This window comes from Notolepis coatsorum, assembly GCF_963971535.1.
Source record: "Notolepis coatsorum genome assembly, chromosome: 11".
NCBI lineage: Eukaryota > Metazoa > Chordata > Actinopteri > Aulopiformes > Paralepididae > Notolepis > Notolepis coatsorum.
Genome location: NC_140175.1, coordinates 92,891,314 through 92,911,486, shown reverse-complemented (window position 1 = coordinate 92,911,486; position 20,173 = coordinate 92,891,314). Strand labels below are relative to the sequence as shown.

At 46.4% G+C, this 20,173-nt stretch overlaps 1 protein-coding gene across 2 annotated transcripts in view; it reads right to left on the bottom strand.

The window, feature by feature from the left end:
• ctif (CBP80/20-dependent translation initiation factor) overlaps positions 1 to 20,173 on the bottom strand; it is a 216,500-nt gene that overhangs the window by 14,201 nt on the left and 182,126 nt on the right. For both annotated transcript variants that reach the window (XM_084324355.1, XM_084324356.1), the window contains 2 exons: positions 18,233 to 18,532; positions 5,347 to 5,502 (listed from right to left, as the gene is read on the bottom strand). In XM_084324355.1, coding sequence (XP_084180481.1) covers positions 5,347 to 5,502; positions 18,233 to 18,532 — 456 coding nt within the window. The remainder of the gene's footprint in view (positions 1 to 5,346; positions 5,503 to 18,232; positions 18,533 to 20,173) is intronic.

Sequence of the window (20,173 nt, the reverse complement as noted above, 5' to 3'; positions counted from 1 at the left end):
GTATGCTTTTATTTGGCTTATTTCTGTATATGCACACGTGACGTGACTGTAAATGAGGGACACCTCAGTTGCCTTTCATGTTTAAATAAAGGTCTGAAGTGAAATGAAATTATTATTTGTATTTATTTATAATAAATAATATATATAAATATATTTCTTTGTATTATTATTATTGTTTTTTTTAACATATAATTTCACCTGTCGATCTAGATAGATACTTTATTAATCCCCTTGGGGAAATTCGGTGACATACACATACAGCCTCATTATAGGAATATTCCACAATTATTACAATTGACAGTAATAATGGCACACATGAATTCACACAGCATGCACATTTGTTGATAACATGCAGGACTACAGTAGATCTTGAGACAGAATGTATGCGTATATCCGCTGCCACTCTGCAAGGCCACGATGGTAATCTAACTATATACAGGTGCAGCTCGATAAATTAGAATATCGTGGAAAAGTTATTTTATTTCAGTAATTCAATTCAAAAAGCGAAACTCTCATAGATTATAGATTCATTACACACAAAGTGAAATATTTCAAGCCTTTATTTGTTTTAACTTTGATGATTATGTCTTACAGCTCATGAAACCCCAACATTTTTAAATAGATGTATTTTTCTTTTGTATATAGAAATGTCGGCCTTCTGAAAAGTATGTTCATGTATGTTCACTCAGTACTTGGTTGGGGCTCCTTTTGCACAAATGACTGCATCAATACAGCGAAATATATAGACTTTTCCACGATATTCTAATTTATTGAGCTGCACCTGTATGACGTGTCTATGCTGTTCAGGAATGGAGTCTGTTCTGGAGAGTGGGCAGGGAGGTAGAGGAAGTCTCGTGTCCTTGAGTGAGGGTAGAAATACCACTACCCTGATTCAGACAAAGCAAATGAATGAAGTCACCGTACACTCAATATTGTATTTACTTATTATTACACAACCAACGTTTCAAAATGATGTCTTAAACCAAACCCCTTTCATTCATACACGTTATTCCTATGGTCTTAAGGAAAATCAAACTTGTGATGTCGTCTGGTATAGAGTGTGAAGCTGCTCCATAGACAATGCATTGGTAAAGATGGTGAAAGGAGACACTGAGAGCGCCTGGAGGAATGTTCTGAGTATACGGATATATTTTCAGTTTCAGAGCTGAGAACTATAATATACAGTAAAAAAAATTATATTTCATTTTCATTTCAACCATTATTTAAAATCGTAAGCTTCTGAGGTTTCCCTCATTTACATAAATGTCGATTGTACAATGTAAACAGCAATATTCACCGAAAATTAAACACCAGAGTCAAAATAAAAAACTTTAAAAATAATTGTAAAAGATCAGCTAAAACAGTTACAGGTAGTCACACAATGGTCTGAAATCATACGTTTAAACATACCGAGGGAAGGGAGAACCTCCAATTTCAGAGAGAGTTGGAGGACATTCCATGAGTTAGAGGCATCAAAGGAAAAAGCTGACTTCCCTAGATCAGAACAGATCAGATCAAACTATATATATATCGTTTGGTGTGTGAATTAGGTTAACTTTTTGTTTTACTGTTCTGCAAAACTGTAAGTAGTTAAGTAGGACCTACGGGACCTCGTAAAAAAGTACTTTTTAGTCAAATAATGAGCTGGATGAATAATGAACAACTTGAGTTGTGCTTCAGGAAGGGAACTTTTTTGTAGCAGATTCTATTTGTCAAGCTTGGGAGAGAAGGCAGCATATTTAGTTGCTGTAATCTGTATTTAGGTAATGAAATGTAATGTAATAATGGAACACTGCAACAGTATTTCTGGTGTCTTATAAACCCATGAGGGTTGGGACACACAAAGAATATAAAAAAATATTATAATAATAATATATATATATACAGTATATATACACATAACACTATAAGATAAAGCTCATTTGGGGGAAAAACAATAATAAAGAAACTAAGCATTCTGTGGTTCCACAAAATCAGTCTTCCCTACATTGTAAAGCGGCTTGAGTGTCTAGAAGCGTTATATAAATTCAATGATCATTCATTCATTCATTCAATGTCAATGGAGCAGCTCCAGACTGCGTACCTGATGATTTCAGTTTGAGTCTGACTCCTGCAGTGTTGTCGTACTTGAGACTGATTTTCAGGACTCGGGACTGGACTTGGATTTGAGCATCGACTGCATTCGGACTCGGAAGGTGCAGACGAGGACTCAGACTTGTTAATTGATCAATACAGTTAACTTAGGGAAAACTATACAGTTAGGGTAAACTATGATTTGTTTATCTGTTTCTCTTTTTGTTGTCTTTTTTTTTATTATCTTTTGTATATCATATATTGTATGTCAAATTAACAGATATATTTTTGTTTTTATACTTGTTCGAAAATAAAAAATCTTTCATTCATTCATTCATTCATTCATAGTGATTTAACCTTTACTAGACGACACATCAATAACGTGGCGATTCTCAAACTTTTGGGTGGTGATCCCCCTTTCATTTCCAACGACCCTCGAGCCAAACATGGATGGTAACAAGAACAAGTGAATAAAGTATAGTTGGCTTGGTTCACCGTGTGCTTCTCTTCTCTACTGAAGGGGTGAGCTCTCCCTAAGCTGCTATAGAATGAAGATTAGCCACAGTAATCGTACTATTCCAACACACAAACCCGCGGGTCTCCGAGGTTGTATAACAGTCGCGTTGATCTCTTTAGTGCTCGTTTGAAACAAAGGAAACAAGTGATTAAAAAAAGGGTGATATTAGATGAGGTTGGAAACCCTGACAACCAATGGTCAATATGTTCATTTAAAATGCAATATATCCAACAGTTTTTACGATCCGGGAGACGGAGACCCATGGGTTTATATGTTGCACAGTTAAAAATTATTGTAGCTGATCTTAATTTTCGCCGCAGGCCTACAGCCATAAAGAAGATTCTTCTGCATTCAGAGAGGGGGGGGGGAGGGGTGCCGCAGAGCTCTATAGCACTGTGGCAAGAAGTACAAGACCTCCATTCAAAATTATACTTAAAAGGGACATATTATAGAAAATGGGTGTCTAGTCTTATTTAGGCGCTGGATAAAAATGGACATAATGTACTCCTTGTCGTTTTGGCCAGGGTTTGAAGTCTTCAGATTGATTAAATTATTTTAAATTGAATTCATAAAAAAAAAATGTAATCTAAATTCGATTTAGACATGTTTCTTTGCAATTCTTTTTTAACAAAAGCGTTTAAATGCATCTTCTACCGTATAGGATTATGTATGTCAGTTCTCTGGAGCGTCCAAGCCCCCTCAACACCACCAACACCACCACCACCACCATCACCAACACCACCATCACCACCATCACCACCACCACCACCAGCACCACCACCACCAACACCACCACCACCACCACCACCACCATCACCAACACCACCATCACCACCACCATCACCACCATCACCACCAACACCACCAGCACCACCACCACCATCACCACCACCAACACCACCACCACCACCACCACCACCACCACCACCACCACCACCACCACCACCAACACCACCACCACCACCAACACCACCACCACCACCACCACCACCACCACAATCACCAACAACTCACAACTCCACAAACGGCCACCGTTCGGATTCAAAAGTAGGATATTTCCTTCCATAATGTTGTGGGGTGACAGTGGCTCAGGAGGTAGAACGGTAGTCTGGTAATCTGAAGGTTCCTAGTTTGATTCCTGCTTCTCCCGACAGCGTGTGTCAAAGTGTCCCTGAGCAAGACACCTAACCCCCTAACTGCGCCCGATGAGAGCAGGTTGGCACCTCGCACGGTCGCCTCCGCCGTCGCTGTGTGCATGTGCGAGTCAATGGGTGAATGCGAGGCGTACGTTTTGCAAAGCAAAGCGCTTTGGATAAAAGCTACTATATAAATGCAGTTTATTTACTGTTTAGTAGAGTAATAGTACCACGTTCCCTAACATGGAACTGTAGTACAGCAAAAAGGCATTAGTTATCTCCCCCCCCACGGCTGAGAGAGCAGCGTCAATTGAAAAAAGAAAGGGAGGTTGGAGCTGCTCCTCGTGGGCGTGTAATGATCGTAATGCCTTCTCGTCTCGTCTTTTCCATAACGGCCCGTTCATATTTATAATAACGCCGGAGGGCCACGTTACTGTACCGTCGGTATTTAACAAACACGGATAATATCTCAAAATGATTACGCGGCAGTCAGACTCGTAAAGAAAAGCGTTATCCGTGATGGATGGAGGTGTCACCCATGGCGCGCGGCTTCATTCCTGCTAGATGTACGTAGTAAACTAGATACCAGCCTCCTCTCGCGGGGCACAGAGCGCGTAGATAGATGGGGCTCTTAAAGTTTTACCGTCGTCTCGTATGAGACGGGTAGAGCCGTGTGATATATAACTGTGTTATCAGAGCCTACGGACAGGTGTTGATGAGGGTACGCAGCAGTCTAAATGGGGCTTAGGAGACGCGGGTATAGATCCATAGCATGGTAGACGGGCTTTACGCACTTAAAAAAAAAAAAAAGGCAAATGAAGATGTGTGCGGTATAGAACTTTGTCACACAAAGTTACCGCGCATTTCGTTTCATTTCACACATGGGGCGTAATTGGGTAGGCCGGGGGCTGTGGCACAAGTATAGATCTATGGTAGATGGATATGCTGTAACCACCTTCCACTGGCAGGTGCAGACGTATGGTATAATATCCATGTTAAAGGAAAACTCCAACATTTTGGGAAATTCGCTTATTTGCCATCTACCCTGGAGTTAGACAAGAAGATACATACCCTTTTTCCGCTCTAAGCCTAGCTTAGCGTCAGTCACTGGAAGTAGGTTCCTCCATTAGCCTAGTTCCCAACGTCTTCCTACTCCTACTGCATGCACAGAGAAGAAGAAGAAGGTATGTATCTTCTTGTCTAACTCCAGGGTAGATGGCAAATAAGCCAATTTCCCAAAATGTTGGAGTTTTCCTTTAGGGGAATACTGGCCCTCTGTTGGGCAGGTCTGGATCTAGAATAGACAGGTGATACCAGGCTCTTGCATTCAGGGTGTGTAGGGTGTATGAAATAGAGCTATACAACTAGATTTCAACCTCTTGTAGAATTATGAACAGCGCAGACCAGCACCCTGGAGGGCTCAGGTACGAGTATAGACCTACACTAGATAGACAGGCCGTACCAACCTCTCGTAGGCAGGTGTAGATGGGGCAGACCCCAGGTACGAGTATAGACCTACACTAGATAGACAGGCCGCACCAACCTCTCGTAGGCAGGTGTAGATGGGGCAGACCCCAGGTACGAGTATAGACCTACACTAGATAGACAGGCCGTACCAACCTCTCGTAGGCAGGTGTAGATGGGGCAGACCAGCACCCTGAAGGGCTCCCCGATGCAGTTCCTCATGGTGCCAAACACCTCACACAGGAAGGTGATGAAGCCCAGCCAGCACTCCACGTCCGTCTGCTGCAGCTCCTCCCGGCGAGAGAAGTCCTTCTGCAGAGACAGAGAGATAGACGGACGGACAGACAGAGAGAGAGAAAGAGAGAGAGAGAAAGAGAGACAAATATTCAGCTTGGCTCCTCTGTGAAACCCCCATCAGGCTTAAATTAGATTTGATTCGATTAAAATGTATTGTCATTATACACAGCACAAGTACAGTACAACAAAAAGAAGATTGGCATCCAACCCAGAGTGTAGTACAGTACATATACAATGTACAGGTGGTTAAACTGGGTACAAAATATACAAATGAAATGAGTACTGCTGGGTCAGGGTGTAGTGCTAATCAGATGCATGTACAGAGTTGTATTATATAAATAGAAACAGTATGACCACTACTGGCCATCAGTGTAACTAGAGTAGGATATGTACAGATATAGGTAGATATAGTAAAGGACTATGTGCAGGTAACTACAGACAGGTGAGGATCGGAATATATGCTGTGGGAATTAAGGCTGAGACGATGTGCCATTAGGAAGAATCGATAAATCGGGACAAAATTATTGATAAATATAGTTATTTTTATTATTATTATTTTTTAATTATTTTTATTGTTATTATAATTACGGCATCTTCCTGATCGCTACTGGCAGCGCGCTCAGCACGACCCGCTGTCGTGGGCCAACTACAGCATCGCATAAACTACAGTGAGTGCACGTGACACACACACACGAACTAACGCTAAATAATAATTTCTTTCCTTTTTAAGAAAAAAGCATTTTAAACGTTTAAACATAATTATTTTGTACACATGCAAAGAAATTCGATAAGTGACACCGCTTATTGATTTCATGCAGTTATCGATAATTATCGATAAATCGACAAGTGGTCTCAGCCTTAGTGGGAATAAATATATATATACTGTATATGTATATGGTATATACAGCATTATAGTACATGCAATCATTATGGGTTATGTGCAGGTATATTCAGACAAATATGGGTATATATATGTGGTAATATAAAGATATAAATGTAAATATGCTGTATATACAGCACTGTTGTACTGCCATCATACAGAGTATATGGGTAGACAGTGAAGCAGTGGGTAGTAGGTATAAATTGAGTATAGGCAACATGTAAATGAAGCAGATATAGCTTGTGTCCTTCTGTAGATGTATACGTTGCGAGTGAAAAGCAGCAAGGCTGATAGACGGTTAACGGAGGCTTTGATAAAACCCTGTCACCGATAACGCTAAGCTGTCTTTGTTAACGCCAGTGCCATTAACATCTCGAGCATCTCTCTCCGACGGCAATTAATGTACTGTAGGTGGCACACGTATTAACCCCACCACTTAAAGTACTGGGGGGGGGGGGGGGGGGGGACTCCGAAAACACATTAAAACAGATACGCGTAATTTATTTTACCTGCGAAGGAGAGGGGAATATGTTAATTCCTCCACAGAGTCGGATAGTGGCGTGGTGATATATGCGAGCGCTGTGAAAGTGTTTTCTGTTAGCACGGGTCGACTCTTAATGTGCACTCGTGAAGACGATAGATGCTAGCTTCGGCGACGGCTAATTGTATATTGGCTTCTTTCATTTCTGGAGGATGAATGAGATCACACTGTGTTGGAAATGCACAGCTTGCCTAAGCGCACGCACAGACACGCTCAGGTGCGCACACACACACACACACACACACACACACACACACACACACACACACACACACACACACACACACGGGCTGTGGAGCCGCTGGCTATAAGGAAGGCTCTGAATTACTACATGACACTGGGGTGAGAAGCAAGCATCACACACTCTTCTTAAAAAAAAAAGAAAACTTGACAAGACTCACACACACCTCCTAAAAGACAGCCACGGCATTTGACACCTGGATGACAAACCACCAAACACACACACACACACACACGTACACACGTACACACACATAAGGTGGGAATGTCCCGGCGTCTGTGTGAATGGGACTGTCGGCATGCCGGGACAGGGGGTTATAGGCCTTTATGTAGTTTGTAGGTAATATCATAACTACAACTTTTTTTGGTATTTTTGCTAATACAATTATTATTATTATTATTTGTTTTACTCTACACAATTGTAAAGTGAGGGAAAACCTCAGTTGCCTTTTGAGTTTAAGTAACGGTTTAAATTTCACCTCCTAACTCATTGACTGCCACACAGTTTTTCAATCAGTACTCCCTGGCGCCAGCGTTTCTGACCATTTTCACGATGTTTGCAGACCCATCGTATGTTCTATATTATAGCTATGGAGACAATAGTATGGCTCATTTTAAAGGCAATATTTATACTCCAACAGGGAACAAACCGTTTATTTCTACATACCTTCGTTCCTGCGCAATCCCAGGCTAAAACCCGTCCTGTTTCAAAATAATCCAGTCTAGTTTCCTGGAACGCGAGATATTACGTGTTGCTCGCCTGACACCTATATTATTTCCAGGTCAAAGGTAAACATGACCATACATAGAATGGTTCTATTCACAAAGCCACCATGAGGGCGGACTAGTTTTCTGATGCTGGGATCGTCACAATTCCATGTTTTATGATGGGGTTCGGTAAAATAGACGTTACCTTTGTCAGCAGGTCCACCAAAACCCTGTCCACTCTTGCTCCGAAGTGTCTGAGTCAGAACGGGAACAATTTAAATAAATAACGTTAGTTGTCTCTAGGCGATCGCCATTGCCGAACGTTAGTTGGCTCTAGTCTGGAGATAACGTTACATCCAAACAGCCTGTTTGAAAATACTAGAATCCAACATAGTCTGGTGAAAACGCACCTATGTTATGGACGGATCGTCACCGTTTGTCCTCTTCATAATAATCGCCAATAGTTCGCCCTAGGCGATCGCCATTGCCGAACGTTAGTTGGCCCTAGTCTGGAGTGCTCTCAACTCTAGTGTCGGCGACTACCGCGGAGCGGTGAACAGATGTTACATGCTCGGCCAGTTTGACTATAGTATTTTTATGATTTACCAGAAGTGCTGAGTCCAATGTAGTCTGGTGAAAACGCACCTTATCATCCACAAGTGTGATCGTTTTGTCCTCGTCATAATAACCGCCAATAGTTTGCTCACCATTGCATATGCAGTTCGCAGACTAGTGGCTATACTACTGTGCCCAGCAGGGAGTGAGCAACCCCCCCCCCCCCACAGTAAACTAGCCCAATTAAAAAGGTAGGCGATACCAGGATCACACAACAAGGTCCAGCTGACTGTTTAGTATAATAATAATAATAATAATAATAATAATAATAATAATAATAATAATAATAAAAAATAAACGAGTATACTCGTTTTTGGCGTTCAATGAGTTAATTGCGCACATTTCAAAAGCCTATATAGAGAAGGTGCGTCTTAACTCATCATCATGTGCGTCAAATTTATTCTATTTCCCTCAGCTGACTCCTGCCCCAGCAGCTGCCTGTGCAGTCAGCCACATGCAAAGCACTCTGGGTAGTTTATGTCGTCTTCACGTGAGAAATAGCTGTGTGTCCTTTGTAGATGCGTCCCCAAGATCACATTTAAGCACAAAGGGAGTGTTCAAATAAGTGTATAAGGAGTGGCGATAAAAGCAGCGTTTCTTACCACCAAGCTAACTGGGGAGAGAAGAAAAAAAGAACGGACAGCCGCATCGTAGCCAAACCTATTTCATAGGGGTGGGAATCACCAGAGACCTCACGATACGATACTATCGCGATACTTGCATCACGATACGATAGTATCGCAATACTAAATATATTGCGATACGCTGAGTATTGTGGAATATAAATTGTATATATTTTTTGGTCACATTTAATTTATTACCTTTTTTCCACTGCAAAGTAAAACTTTGTCAACATGTTTTATCTAATAAAATAAAGTTCAGTCTGTTCATCTCACTTCAATCATTTTTATTGCAGAACATGGTATTTTCTCAAGCAGACAGATGTAAACACTGTGTTGCATGTACCTGACAAACTGAACTGTTTGTATTACAGTCATATTCCAACTTAACTGAATGCACATGTGTGTGTGTGGACTACTGTACTATTACAGGTATTGAAATGAACAATGCAACTTCCTTATACAAAATAAAAATAAAAATAAAGTTTTTTCAAAAAAGAAAAAATTATGAATAATTAAATATCGATACTTGGCGTCCCTGTATCGATACAGTATTGCCACGCAAAGTATCGCGATACTACTACATATCGATTTCCACCCCCACCCCTACTATTTCAGCACCACGGACAGCAGCGTCGTAGCGAGACCTATTCCAGCACCACGGACAGACCTCGTTGTGCTTGTTGCTTTGTCGTGAACAGACCGCTGCACGCTGAACCGGTACGACACGCCTCTGAACGCCGCCATGCCGTCTGGCATAAAACACAGGGCAGCATTATGCCGGCTTTGTTTGGTTCAGTGTAAAAAAAAAAAGCAAATGGCAATAATGAAGGGTCTTCTTTATAGCAATAGTGTGGGATCTCTGTTTAAAAGGGGCTACAGAGAGAGACAGGCGAGGAGCAAACGTGGGGGGGGGGGGGGGGGGTAGCTTCTGAAACGGCCAGGTTGATCTACCAGTCTGCACGAAGAGTCAATATCCATCCTTGCTGCTTCGGGAACGGCGTTCATTAAACAGTCATTTGCTCTTTGTTGCAGACGCGCTGATGAACAACTTGTGCTAACTTGACACGCTGCCTGAGAACAAAATAAGTGCTTGTCTTGGTTCTTGCTAAGTAAACAGGATATTTAGTGGATCAGGCTCCGTTTAATCAAAGACAAACGCAACAAAACGCCCGTCTGATGACTCGGTGGTGCTAAAAGCAGGGGGGGGGGGGGATCACAGACTAATTGCCCCCACATTTAGGGACCAGGGGTCTGGCAGCAACATGCATCATTAATGAAGGCCTTGGCAGGGCCACTTATGACATTTACAGCACTTTTTTTTGGGGGGGGGGGGGGGGGGTATTAAAACTAAATGTCAGAGACGAGGAGGGGGTCCGAACTGGCTGGGAAGAAGGCAATGGAGCAGACGGAGGGAGGGAGAGGGAGAGAGAGGGAAACTGACAGGAGAGGGCCCTCTGTGCTCTGTGTGGGAAGAACGGAAAGGTGGAGGAGAGAAAAGGAGAGGAGAAGAGAGGGAGAGGAGAAGAGAGGAGAGGGAAAAGAGAAGGAGAGGAGGAAAAGAGGAAAGAAAATAGAAGGAGAAGAGAGGGAGAGGAGAGGAGAAGAGAAGGAGAGGAGAAGAGAGGAGAGGGAAAAGAGGAGGATATGAGAGAAGAGGAGAGGAGGCAGAAGGATCAATGGCACTGCTGTGTCCAGGATGAGAAAACTCCATGGTACTCCACTGAAGAATGATGAGAAGCCAGCCACAGTTTGAGAGAAGATGGGGGGGGGGGGGGAAATAATCGAGGGATGGATGGAAAAAAATAAAGGAGGCAGAGAGAAAAAGAACAGCAGCAGAGGAAAGAGAGAGAGAGGAGGAGGTGGTGGTAGTGTGGGGGGCACAGCAGGTGGGTTAACATTTAGACCCTGGCACGTCATCAGAGGAGTGCCAGCAGGGTGTGTGTGTGTGTGTGTGTGTGTGTGTGTGTGTGTGTGTGCGTGTGTGTGTGTGCATGCCTGCCTGCCTGCTTCCAGACTGTCTGCCGCTTTAGAGTGGTTGTCTGGCTCTTGGGATGGAAGGAAAGAGCAAAGGGAAAGAGAGAGGGAGAGAGGGAGAGAGAGAGAGAGAGAGAGAGAGGGGGGGGGGGTAGAGAGAAGTAGGCGATATATATATATATATATATATATATATACAGAGAGATAGAGCGAGAGAGAGGTAGTGAGGCGCTGGCCCATGCTGTTCTGGGTGAGGGGACACGATAAGAGGGGTGAGCATGGGAATAGAGAGATCACGGGAGGTGAGGAGGAGGAGCGGATGTGAGGAGATGAGGAGTCAGAGAGGCGAGGGGATGGAGTCACTGTAGTGTGACGTTGTGGGTGACTGGATTATCTTATGGTCATGGGTGTGAGACCAGAAGTACCTCTCCGGTTCATTCGGGAGGGTAGGTGGTGCATTCATGAGTGGATGGAGAGAGGAAGGTGGAGGGGAGGTTGGAGGAGGGGGCAGAGAGAGAGAGAGAGAGAGAGAGAGAGAGAGAGAGAGAGCGAGAGAGAGCGAGAGAGCGAGAGAGAGCGAGAGAGAGCGAGAGCGATTCTCGGAGACAGGCAGATCACCAGGCAGGTAGCGGTGGGCGGACACACCGTCCTCTGGCCCCCAGGGGCCATTTCATTAGCTCCTCTGCCCGCTGACATTTACACACACACACACACACACACACACACACACACACACACACACACGCACACACACACACACACACACGCGCGCACGCGCACACGCTGTCACTTCCTCCCAAAATTCTGCTTTATCTGGAACCATCACTGAGAGAGATTCATTTAAATATATTCACAACTTTTCAAAACCCAGTTCCAAAATCCCCAGCTATCAAGTGTCATTGGCTTCAACGCCTGTAGAGACGCCTGTAGTGACGCCTGTAGAGACGCCTGTAGAGACGCCTGTAGTGACGCCTGTAGTGACGCCTGTAGAGACGCCTGTAGAGACGCCTGTAGAGACGCCTGTAGAGACGCCTGTAGAGACGCCTGTAGTGACGCCTGTAGTGACGCCTGTAGTGACGCCTGTAGAGACGCCTGTAGAGACGCCTGTAGTGACGCCTGTAGTGACGCCTGTAGAGACGCCTGTAGTGACGCCTGTAGAGACGCCTGTAGTGACGCCTGTAGTGACGCCTGTAGAGACGCCTGTAGTGACGCCTGTAGAGACGCCTGTAGTGACGCCTGTAGAGACGCCTGTAGAGACGCCTGTAGAGACGCCTGTAGTGACGCCTGTAGAGACGCCTGTAGAGACGCCTGTAGTGACGCCTGTAGTGACGCCTGTAGAGACGCCTGTAGAGACGCCTGTAGTGACGCCTGTAGAGACGCCTGTAGAGACGCCTGTAGTGACGCCTGTAGAGACGCCTGTAGAGACGCCTGTAGAGACGCCTGTAGTGACGCCTGTAGTGACGCCTGTAGAGACGCCTGTAGAGACGCCTGTAGTGACGCCTGTAGAGACTAGAGACGCCTGTAGTGACGCCTGTAGTGACGCCTGTAGAGACGCCTGTAGAGACGCCTGTAGTGACGCCTGTAGAGACTAGAGACGCCTGTAGAGACGCCTGTAGAGACGCCTGTAGAGACGCCTGTAGTGACGCCTGTAGTGACGCCTGTAGTGACGCCTGTAGAGACGCCTGTAGTGACGCCTGTAGTGACGCCTGTAGAGACGCCTGTAGTGACGCCTGTAGTGACGCCTGTAGTGACGCCTGTAGTGACGCCTGTAGAGACGCCTGTAGAGACGCCTGTAGAGACGCCTGTAGAGACGCCTGTAGAGACGCCTGTAGAGACGCCTGTAGAGACGCCTGTAGAGACGCCTGTAGAGACGCCTGTAGAGACGCCTGTAGTGACGCCTGTAGTGACGCCTGTAGAGACGCCTGTAGTGACGCCTGTAGTGACGCCTGTAGTGACGCCTGTAGTGACGCCTGTAGAGACGCCTGTAGAGACGCCTGTAGTGACGCCTGTAGAGACGCCTGTAGAGACGCCTGTAGAGACGCCTGTAGTGACGCCTGTAGTGACGCCTGTAGAGACGCCTGTAGAGACGCCTGTAGAGACGCCTGTAGAGACGCCTGTAGTGACGCCTGTAGAGACACCTGTAGTGACGCCTGTAGAGACGCCTGTAGAGACGCCTGTAGAGACGCCTGTAGAGACGCCTGTAGTGACGCCTGTAGAGACGCCTGTAGAGACGCCTGTAGTGACGCCTGTAGAGACGCCTGTAGTGACGCCTGTAGTGACGCCTGTAGAGACGCCTGTAGAGACGCCTGTAGTGACGCCTGTAGAGACGCCTGTAGAGACGCCTGTAGAGACGCCTGTAGAGACTAGAGACGCCTGTAGTGACGCCTGTAGAGACGCCTGTAGAGACGCCTGTAGAGACTAGAGACGCCTGTAGTGACGCCTGTAGAGACGCCTGTAGAGACGCCTGTAGAGACGCCTGTAGAGACGCCTGTAGAGACGCCTGTAGTGACGCCTGTAGTGACGCCTGTAGAGACGCCTGTAGTGACGCCTGTAGAGACGCCTGTAGAGACGCCTGTAGTGACGCCTGTAGTGACGCCTGTAGTGACGCCTGTAGAGACGCCTGTAGAGACGCCTGTAGTGACGCCTGTAGTGACGCCTGTAGAGACGCCTGTAGAGACGCCTGTAGAGACGCCTGTAGAGACGCCTGTAGAGACGCCTGTAGTGACGCCTGTAGAGACGCCTGTAGAGACGCCTGTAGAGACGCCTGTAGAGACGCCTGTAGTGACGCCTGTAGAGACGCCTGTAGAGACGCCTGTAGAGACGCCTGTAGTGACGCCTGTAGTGACGCCTGTAGTGACGCCTGTAGAGACGCCTGTAGAGACGCCTGTAGTGACGCCTGTAGAGACGCCTGTAGAGACGCCTGTAGAGACGCCTGTAGAGACGCCTGTAGTGACGCCTGTAGAGACGCCTGTAGAGACGCCTGTAGAGACGCCTGTAGAGACGCCTGTAGAGACGCCTGTAGAGACGCCTGTAGAGACGCCTGTAGAGACGCCTGTAGAGACGCCTGTAGAGACGCCTGTAGAGACGCCTGTAGAGACTAGAGACGCCTGTAGAGACGCCTGTAGTGACGCCTGTAGAGACGCCTGTAGTGACGCCTGTAGAGACGCCTGTAGTGACCCCTTTAGTGACGCCTGTAGTGACGCCTGTAGAGACGCCTGTAGTGACGCCTGTAGTGACGCCTGTAGAGACGCCTGTAGAGACGCCTGTAGTGACGCCTGTAGAGACGCCTGTAGAGACGCCTGTAGAGACGCCTGTAGAGACGCCTGTAGAGACGCCTGTAGTGACGCCTGTAGTGACGCCTGTAGAGACGCCTGTAGAGACGCCTGTAGAGACGCCTGTAGTGACGCCTGTAGAGACGCCTGTAGTGACGCCTGTAGAGACGCCTGTAGTGACGCCTGTAGTGATGCCTGTAGAGACGCCTGTAGTGACGCCTGTAGAGACGCCTGTAGAGACGCCTGTAGAGACGCCTGTAGAGACTAGGGGTGGGACGATACATCGATCCAGATCGATATATCGATCTATTATCAATAATCAAATAGGATCGATGCAACGTAAAAAGATCGATTCATATTGCGATACTCTTATTTTGAAAATCCGGCGACGGCGACGTCATCGCCCCGCGCCCAGTGTTGTGAAACTCCGTTTAACATCAACAGCACACAGCAGTAGCGTCTAGACCGTCACTAGAGCAAGACTAGTGTGCCTATTCTGTGACCCAAAACATGTCCCTGCTGTTTTATTCTGCAACGGGTCCAATGCATCTAACCTGCTTTTGCAATCCTCGCCACTCCATTATGCCCACGTCGCGTTAAAGATCAAAGATAACGTTACGTTAGCGTAAGCTAACAAGCTAACCCAGAGCCATAGGCAGAGAGAAGTGGGGCCTGGGAAGGAGGGTGCATTCTCGGGATAGCCCCACTAACAGGATCTGGCCGGTACTGCACCTTAATACAGCTCTGTGACAGTGAATAGGATATTAATATAGAAAAAAAAGAAAAACAAACCAAAAACAGTGAACAGGAGGTCTATTTGTATTAAAAACAATATTGTTTTTCATTTAAATGTCTGGAAGAGCTCAAAAATAAAAATGTCAAATGATATTTCCATTGCCTTTTTTTTGTTGATTTAAATGTTACTGATTGTGTTAAATGGGCATATAATATCGTCTCATATCGATCGCAGGCACCTGAATCGAATCGTATCGTGGCAGACTGTGTGATATCGGATAATATCGTATCGTTGTCCAAAGAATCGATATCGTATCGTATCGTGATGAAACTGGTGATTCGCACCCCTAGTAGAGACGCCTGTAGAGACGCCTGTAGAGACGCCTGTAGTGACGCCTGTAGAGACGCCTGTAGAGACGCCTGTAGAGACGCCTGTAGTGACGCCTGTAGTGACGCCTGTAGTGACGCCTGTAGAGACGCCTGTAGTGACGCCTGTAGTGACGCCTGTAGAGACGCCTGTAGTGACGCCTGTAGAGACGCCTGTAGTGACGCCTGTAGTGACGCCTGTAGTGACGCCTGTAGAGACGCCTGTAGAGACGCCTGTAGTGACGCCTGTAGAGACGCCTGTAGAGACGCCTGTAGTGACGCCTGTAGTGACGCCTGTAGAGACGCCTGTAGTGACGCCTGTAGAGACGCCTGTAGAGACGCCTGTAGAGACGCCTGTAGAGACGCCTGTAGACGCCTGTAGAGACGCCTGTAGAGACGCCTGTAGTGACGCCTGTAGAGACGCCTGTAGAGACGCCTGTAGTGACGCCTGTAGTGACGCCTGTAGTGACGCCTGTAGAGACGCCTGTAGAGACGCCTGTAGTGACGCCTGTAGTGACGCCTGTAGAGACGCCTGTAGAGACGCCTGTAGAGACGCCTGTAGAGACGCCTGTAGTGACGCCTGTAGAGACGCCTGTAGTGACGCCTGTAGAGACGCCTGTAGTGACGCCTGTAGAGACGCCTGTAGTGACGCCTGTAGTGACGCCTGTAGAGACGCCTGTAGAGACGCCTGTAGTGACGCCTGTAGTGACGCCTGTAGTGACGCCTGTAGAGACGCCTGTAGAGACGCCTGTAGAGACGCCTGTAGTGACGCCTGTAGAGACGCCTGTAGAGACGCCTGTAGTGACGCCTGTAGAGACGCCTGTAGAGACGCCTGTAGTGACGCCTGTAGTGACGCCTGTAGTGACGCCTGTAGAGACGCCTGTAGTGACGCCTGTAGAGACGCCTGTAGAGACGCCTGTAGAGACGCCTGTAGTGACGCCTGTAGAGACGCCTGTAGAGACGCCTGTAGAGACGCCTGTAGTGACGCCTGTAGTGACGCCTGTAGAGACGCCTGTAGTGACGCCTGTAGTGACGCCTGTAGAGACGCCTGTAGAGACGCCTGTAGAGACGCCTGTAGTGACGCCTGTAGTGACGCCTGTAGAGACGCCTGTAGTGACGCCTGTAGAGACGCCTGTAGAGACGCCTGTAGTGACGCCTGTAGAGACGCCTGTAGTGACGCCTGTAGTGACGCCTGTAGAGACGCCTGTAGAGACGCCTGTAGAGACGCCTGTAGTGACGCCTGTAGGACGCATGCCGTGCCACGGCCACTACCATGGAAGTGGACTGGACTAAATTCTCGACTAAAACAGAGAAAAAAACAACTAACCGTCTTACTGTCTTTTACTATTATGTATTTTGCATATGTCTACACTACTATCTACTATGATGATATGCCTATATACTACTATGCACTCGGAGTGTTGCACTGAAGGTTGACACAGTTTGATGAACAATATGAGCTGTATCCTTCCTGCTGACTTGTACATAAGTTGTAAGTCGCTTTGGATATAAGTGTCAGCTAAATGACTAAATGTAAAATGTACCGTAATTTTCGCACTATAAGCCGCAGCTTTTCCCCCCATTTTTCGACCCTGCGGCTTATATAACGGTGCGGCTAATCTCTGGATTTTTACAGCTAACTGGGCGCGCTCCCTCAGCTCTGTGACCATCAGATCAGACTCGTAAATCTGCTGCAGCAGTGCACGCCTTGCCCCTCCTCCTCCCCCTCACAGTTGAGCCCTCCTCCTCCCCCTCACAGTCGAGTGCATGAGCAGCCCAGAGCTCCTCTTTCAACATAACTGAAGCATTAAACAAAATGACCCAGTCAACGAACTATTCACTTTAGTTTAATACATGAGGCATTGTCTAATGTTATCTAGCTGGCTAGCTACTGATAGCTCCTGATATCAACATCTGATATCATCAGTTTGGCATTCGATTTCGCAGGTGCTGGCTAGCGTTGGCTAAGTAGCTATCGTTCCGTGAGCTAACGTTAGTAGCTACCTAGCGTTGGCTAAGTAGCTATCATTCCGTGAGCTAACGTTAGTAGCTACCTAGCGTTGGCTAAGTAGCTATCGTTCCGTGAGCTAACGTTAGTAGCTACCTAGCGTTGGCTAAGTAGCTATCGTTCCGTGAGCTAACGTTAGTAGCTACCTAGCGTTGGCTAAGTAGCTATCGTTCCGTGAGCTAACGTTAGTAACTACCTAGTGTTGGCTAAGTAGCTATCGTTCCGTGAGCTAACGTTAGTAGCTACCTAGTGTTGGCTAAGTAGCTATCGTTCCATGAGCTAACGTTAGTAGCTACCTAGTGTTGGCTAAGTAGCTATCGTTCCGTGAGCTAACATTAGTAGCTACCTAGTGTTGGCTAAGTAGCTATCGTTCCGTGAGCTAACGTTAGTAGCTACCTAGTGTTGGCTAAGTAGCTATTGTTCCGTGAGCTAACGTTAGTAGCTACCTAGTGTTGGCTAAGTAGCTATCGTTAGTAGCTACCTAGTGTTGGCTAAGTAGCTATCGTTAGTACCTAGCTACCGTTACTGTTTAAACAATTTTTTTTTATAAATTGGAGCTTCCTCAAACAGCCATCTCTTTCCCGACAATCCCCTCTGTGCATGAATCCTTACATATGGTAATTAAACATTAAAACACCTGCAGCTTATAGTCCAGTGCATCTTATATATGTACACATCATTCAATTTAGCTGCTGCGGCTTATATTCAGGTGCGGCTTCCAGACCCCGGCCTCCTCCTCCCCCCCTCCCTCCAGACCCCCGCCTCCTCCTCGCCCCTCCTCACCTGCAGCATGTTGAGCAGCAGCGATCTGAACTTGGTGCCCTCCACCATGAAGAGGGCCATCTTGTCGCAGAGCCTGGCGGCGGTGGCGGCGAAGCTGCGGTCCGACACGGCCTTGGCGTAGATGGCGCCGACCACCCGGGTCAGGGTCTCCTCGGAGCGGGCAGAGTCCTGCGCCTCCTCCATGAAGGAGGCCAGCCGCTGCTCCACGCCGCTGCTGTTGCTCCTCATGCTGTTGAGCAGCTCCACCAGCCGGTCCAGGCGCTGGGGTTCGCTGCCCGGCGCAAGCGTGGACGCGTCCTCCTGTCGATGAAAATTATCGATAAATATCTATTTTTTTGTCCATCGGGTCCCTGACATGAAATGGGACAAACTATGCATGAAGTGTGCTGCTGGGCGCGTTCCAAAGGGCTCGAATGAAGCCTTTCACTCGCCCGGGTACCGTTTCTCCGCCCAGACCATATAAAATGTAACACACAGTGTGAAATAGGGTTTCAAAGGGTAGGCGATACTGCCACCTAGCAGGATTCGGCCGGCATTGCAATCTCGGGGTCTCAGAACGAGTCCCAATGATACACAGAGGTCCGTGAGACTGTATAGAATTAAAAAAATCGAATAAAAGAAAAAAACTATGAAAACCCGACTATACTCGGTTTTTGGCGCTCACCGCATGGCGAGATAACTCGACTATAGTCATGATTGGCCGTGAATGAGTTAAACGTGTCTTTTAAATGTAACTACTTGTTTTAATGCACCGACATTGAATTGAAATGACAAATGCAGAGAAGACACTGAATTATCGAGGCTAAAATGTATCATGTTAAATGTATTCAAAAACATGAATTATGTTATGTCACGTTTGTAAAGAAGAAAACTTGCAATCTTAATTTGTGGCAACAAATGTAACACGTCTTGCACGATGCACGGACCGCAGGAGGAACAGATCGCCTTGGAGAGGAAATATTCACTCATAACACATCAACAGGGCACGACATAATCAATAATGTACAAAACCCGATCGATGGCTTATGAGACGTGATCAATAATGTTTGACCTTATATGGGTTCACTGGACAGTATGTTTGTGTTTCTTCTTTCTTCCAACATGGCAGCCTGTAACCATTGGTAACCACTTTAAAAAGAAAATGGCCCATTTCTGTGCTGTATATATACATTTATCCACATCTGTTTGTATATACCTGAATATAATCCTTTTACATATCTGTAGATACTATATCGATATCTGTACATATCGCTCACCTACTCTTACTAGTTTCACTGCTGGCCAGTACAAGTTACTACCATAGTGCCTTTATACATGTATCCACCTTACATATTAAAACGCTGTACATACATCTGAAAGCACTATTACTCAGTAGTACTAATTGACATTTTATACCCAGTTTAATCACCTGTACATTGTATATTGCTGTTGCACTTTACTGTTACATTTGCACTCTGGTTGGATGGCAATTTTTATTTTATTTTTTACTGTTTTTACTGTACTCGTGCTGTATGATGACAATACATTTGAATCTAATCTAATGGGAAAGTGAAAGTGAAACTACTCAGCCAAACTTCTATTTGTTGTACTGTATGATGCCAATCAATTTTTAATCTAATCTAATTACAACATCCTATAATAAGACACCAGATTACGACATTCTTGTTGATGTACTTCCCACATATCAACACAGCAAACCGCCGTCTCTTGCAACACGGAGGACAAGCGGGCGGATCTAGACATTCCGCGAAAGGCCTCTCAGGAGGCTGGCTGTCGCAATCAAACGCGGACTATCTGACTGACAATTCCATCATCGTACCTTCTCTCTTTTGCTCGGAAACGGCGGCACGTTCGACACGTTTCACAACACGGCCCACGTGAGCGCGGCTTTGGTGAACAACAGCGAGAGAGAGAGAGCCCAGACAGGATCCACGCCGCGTC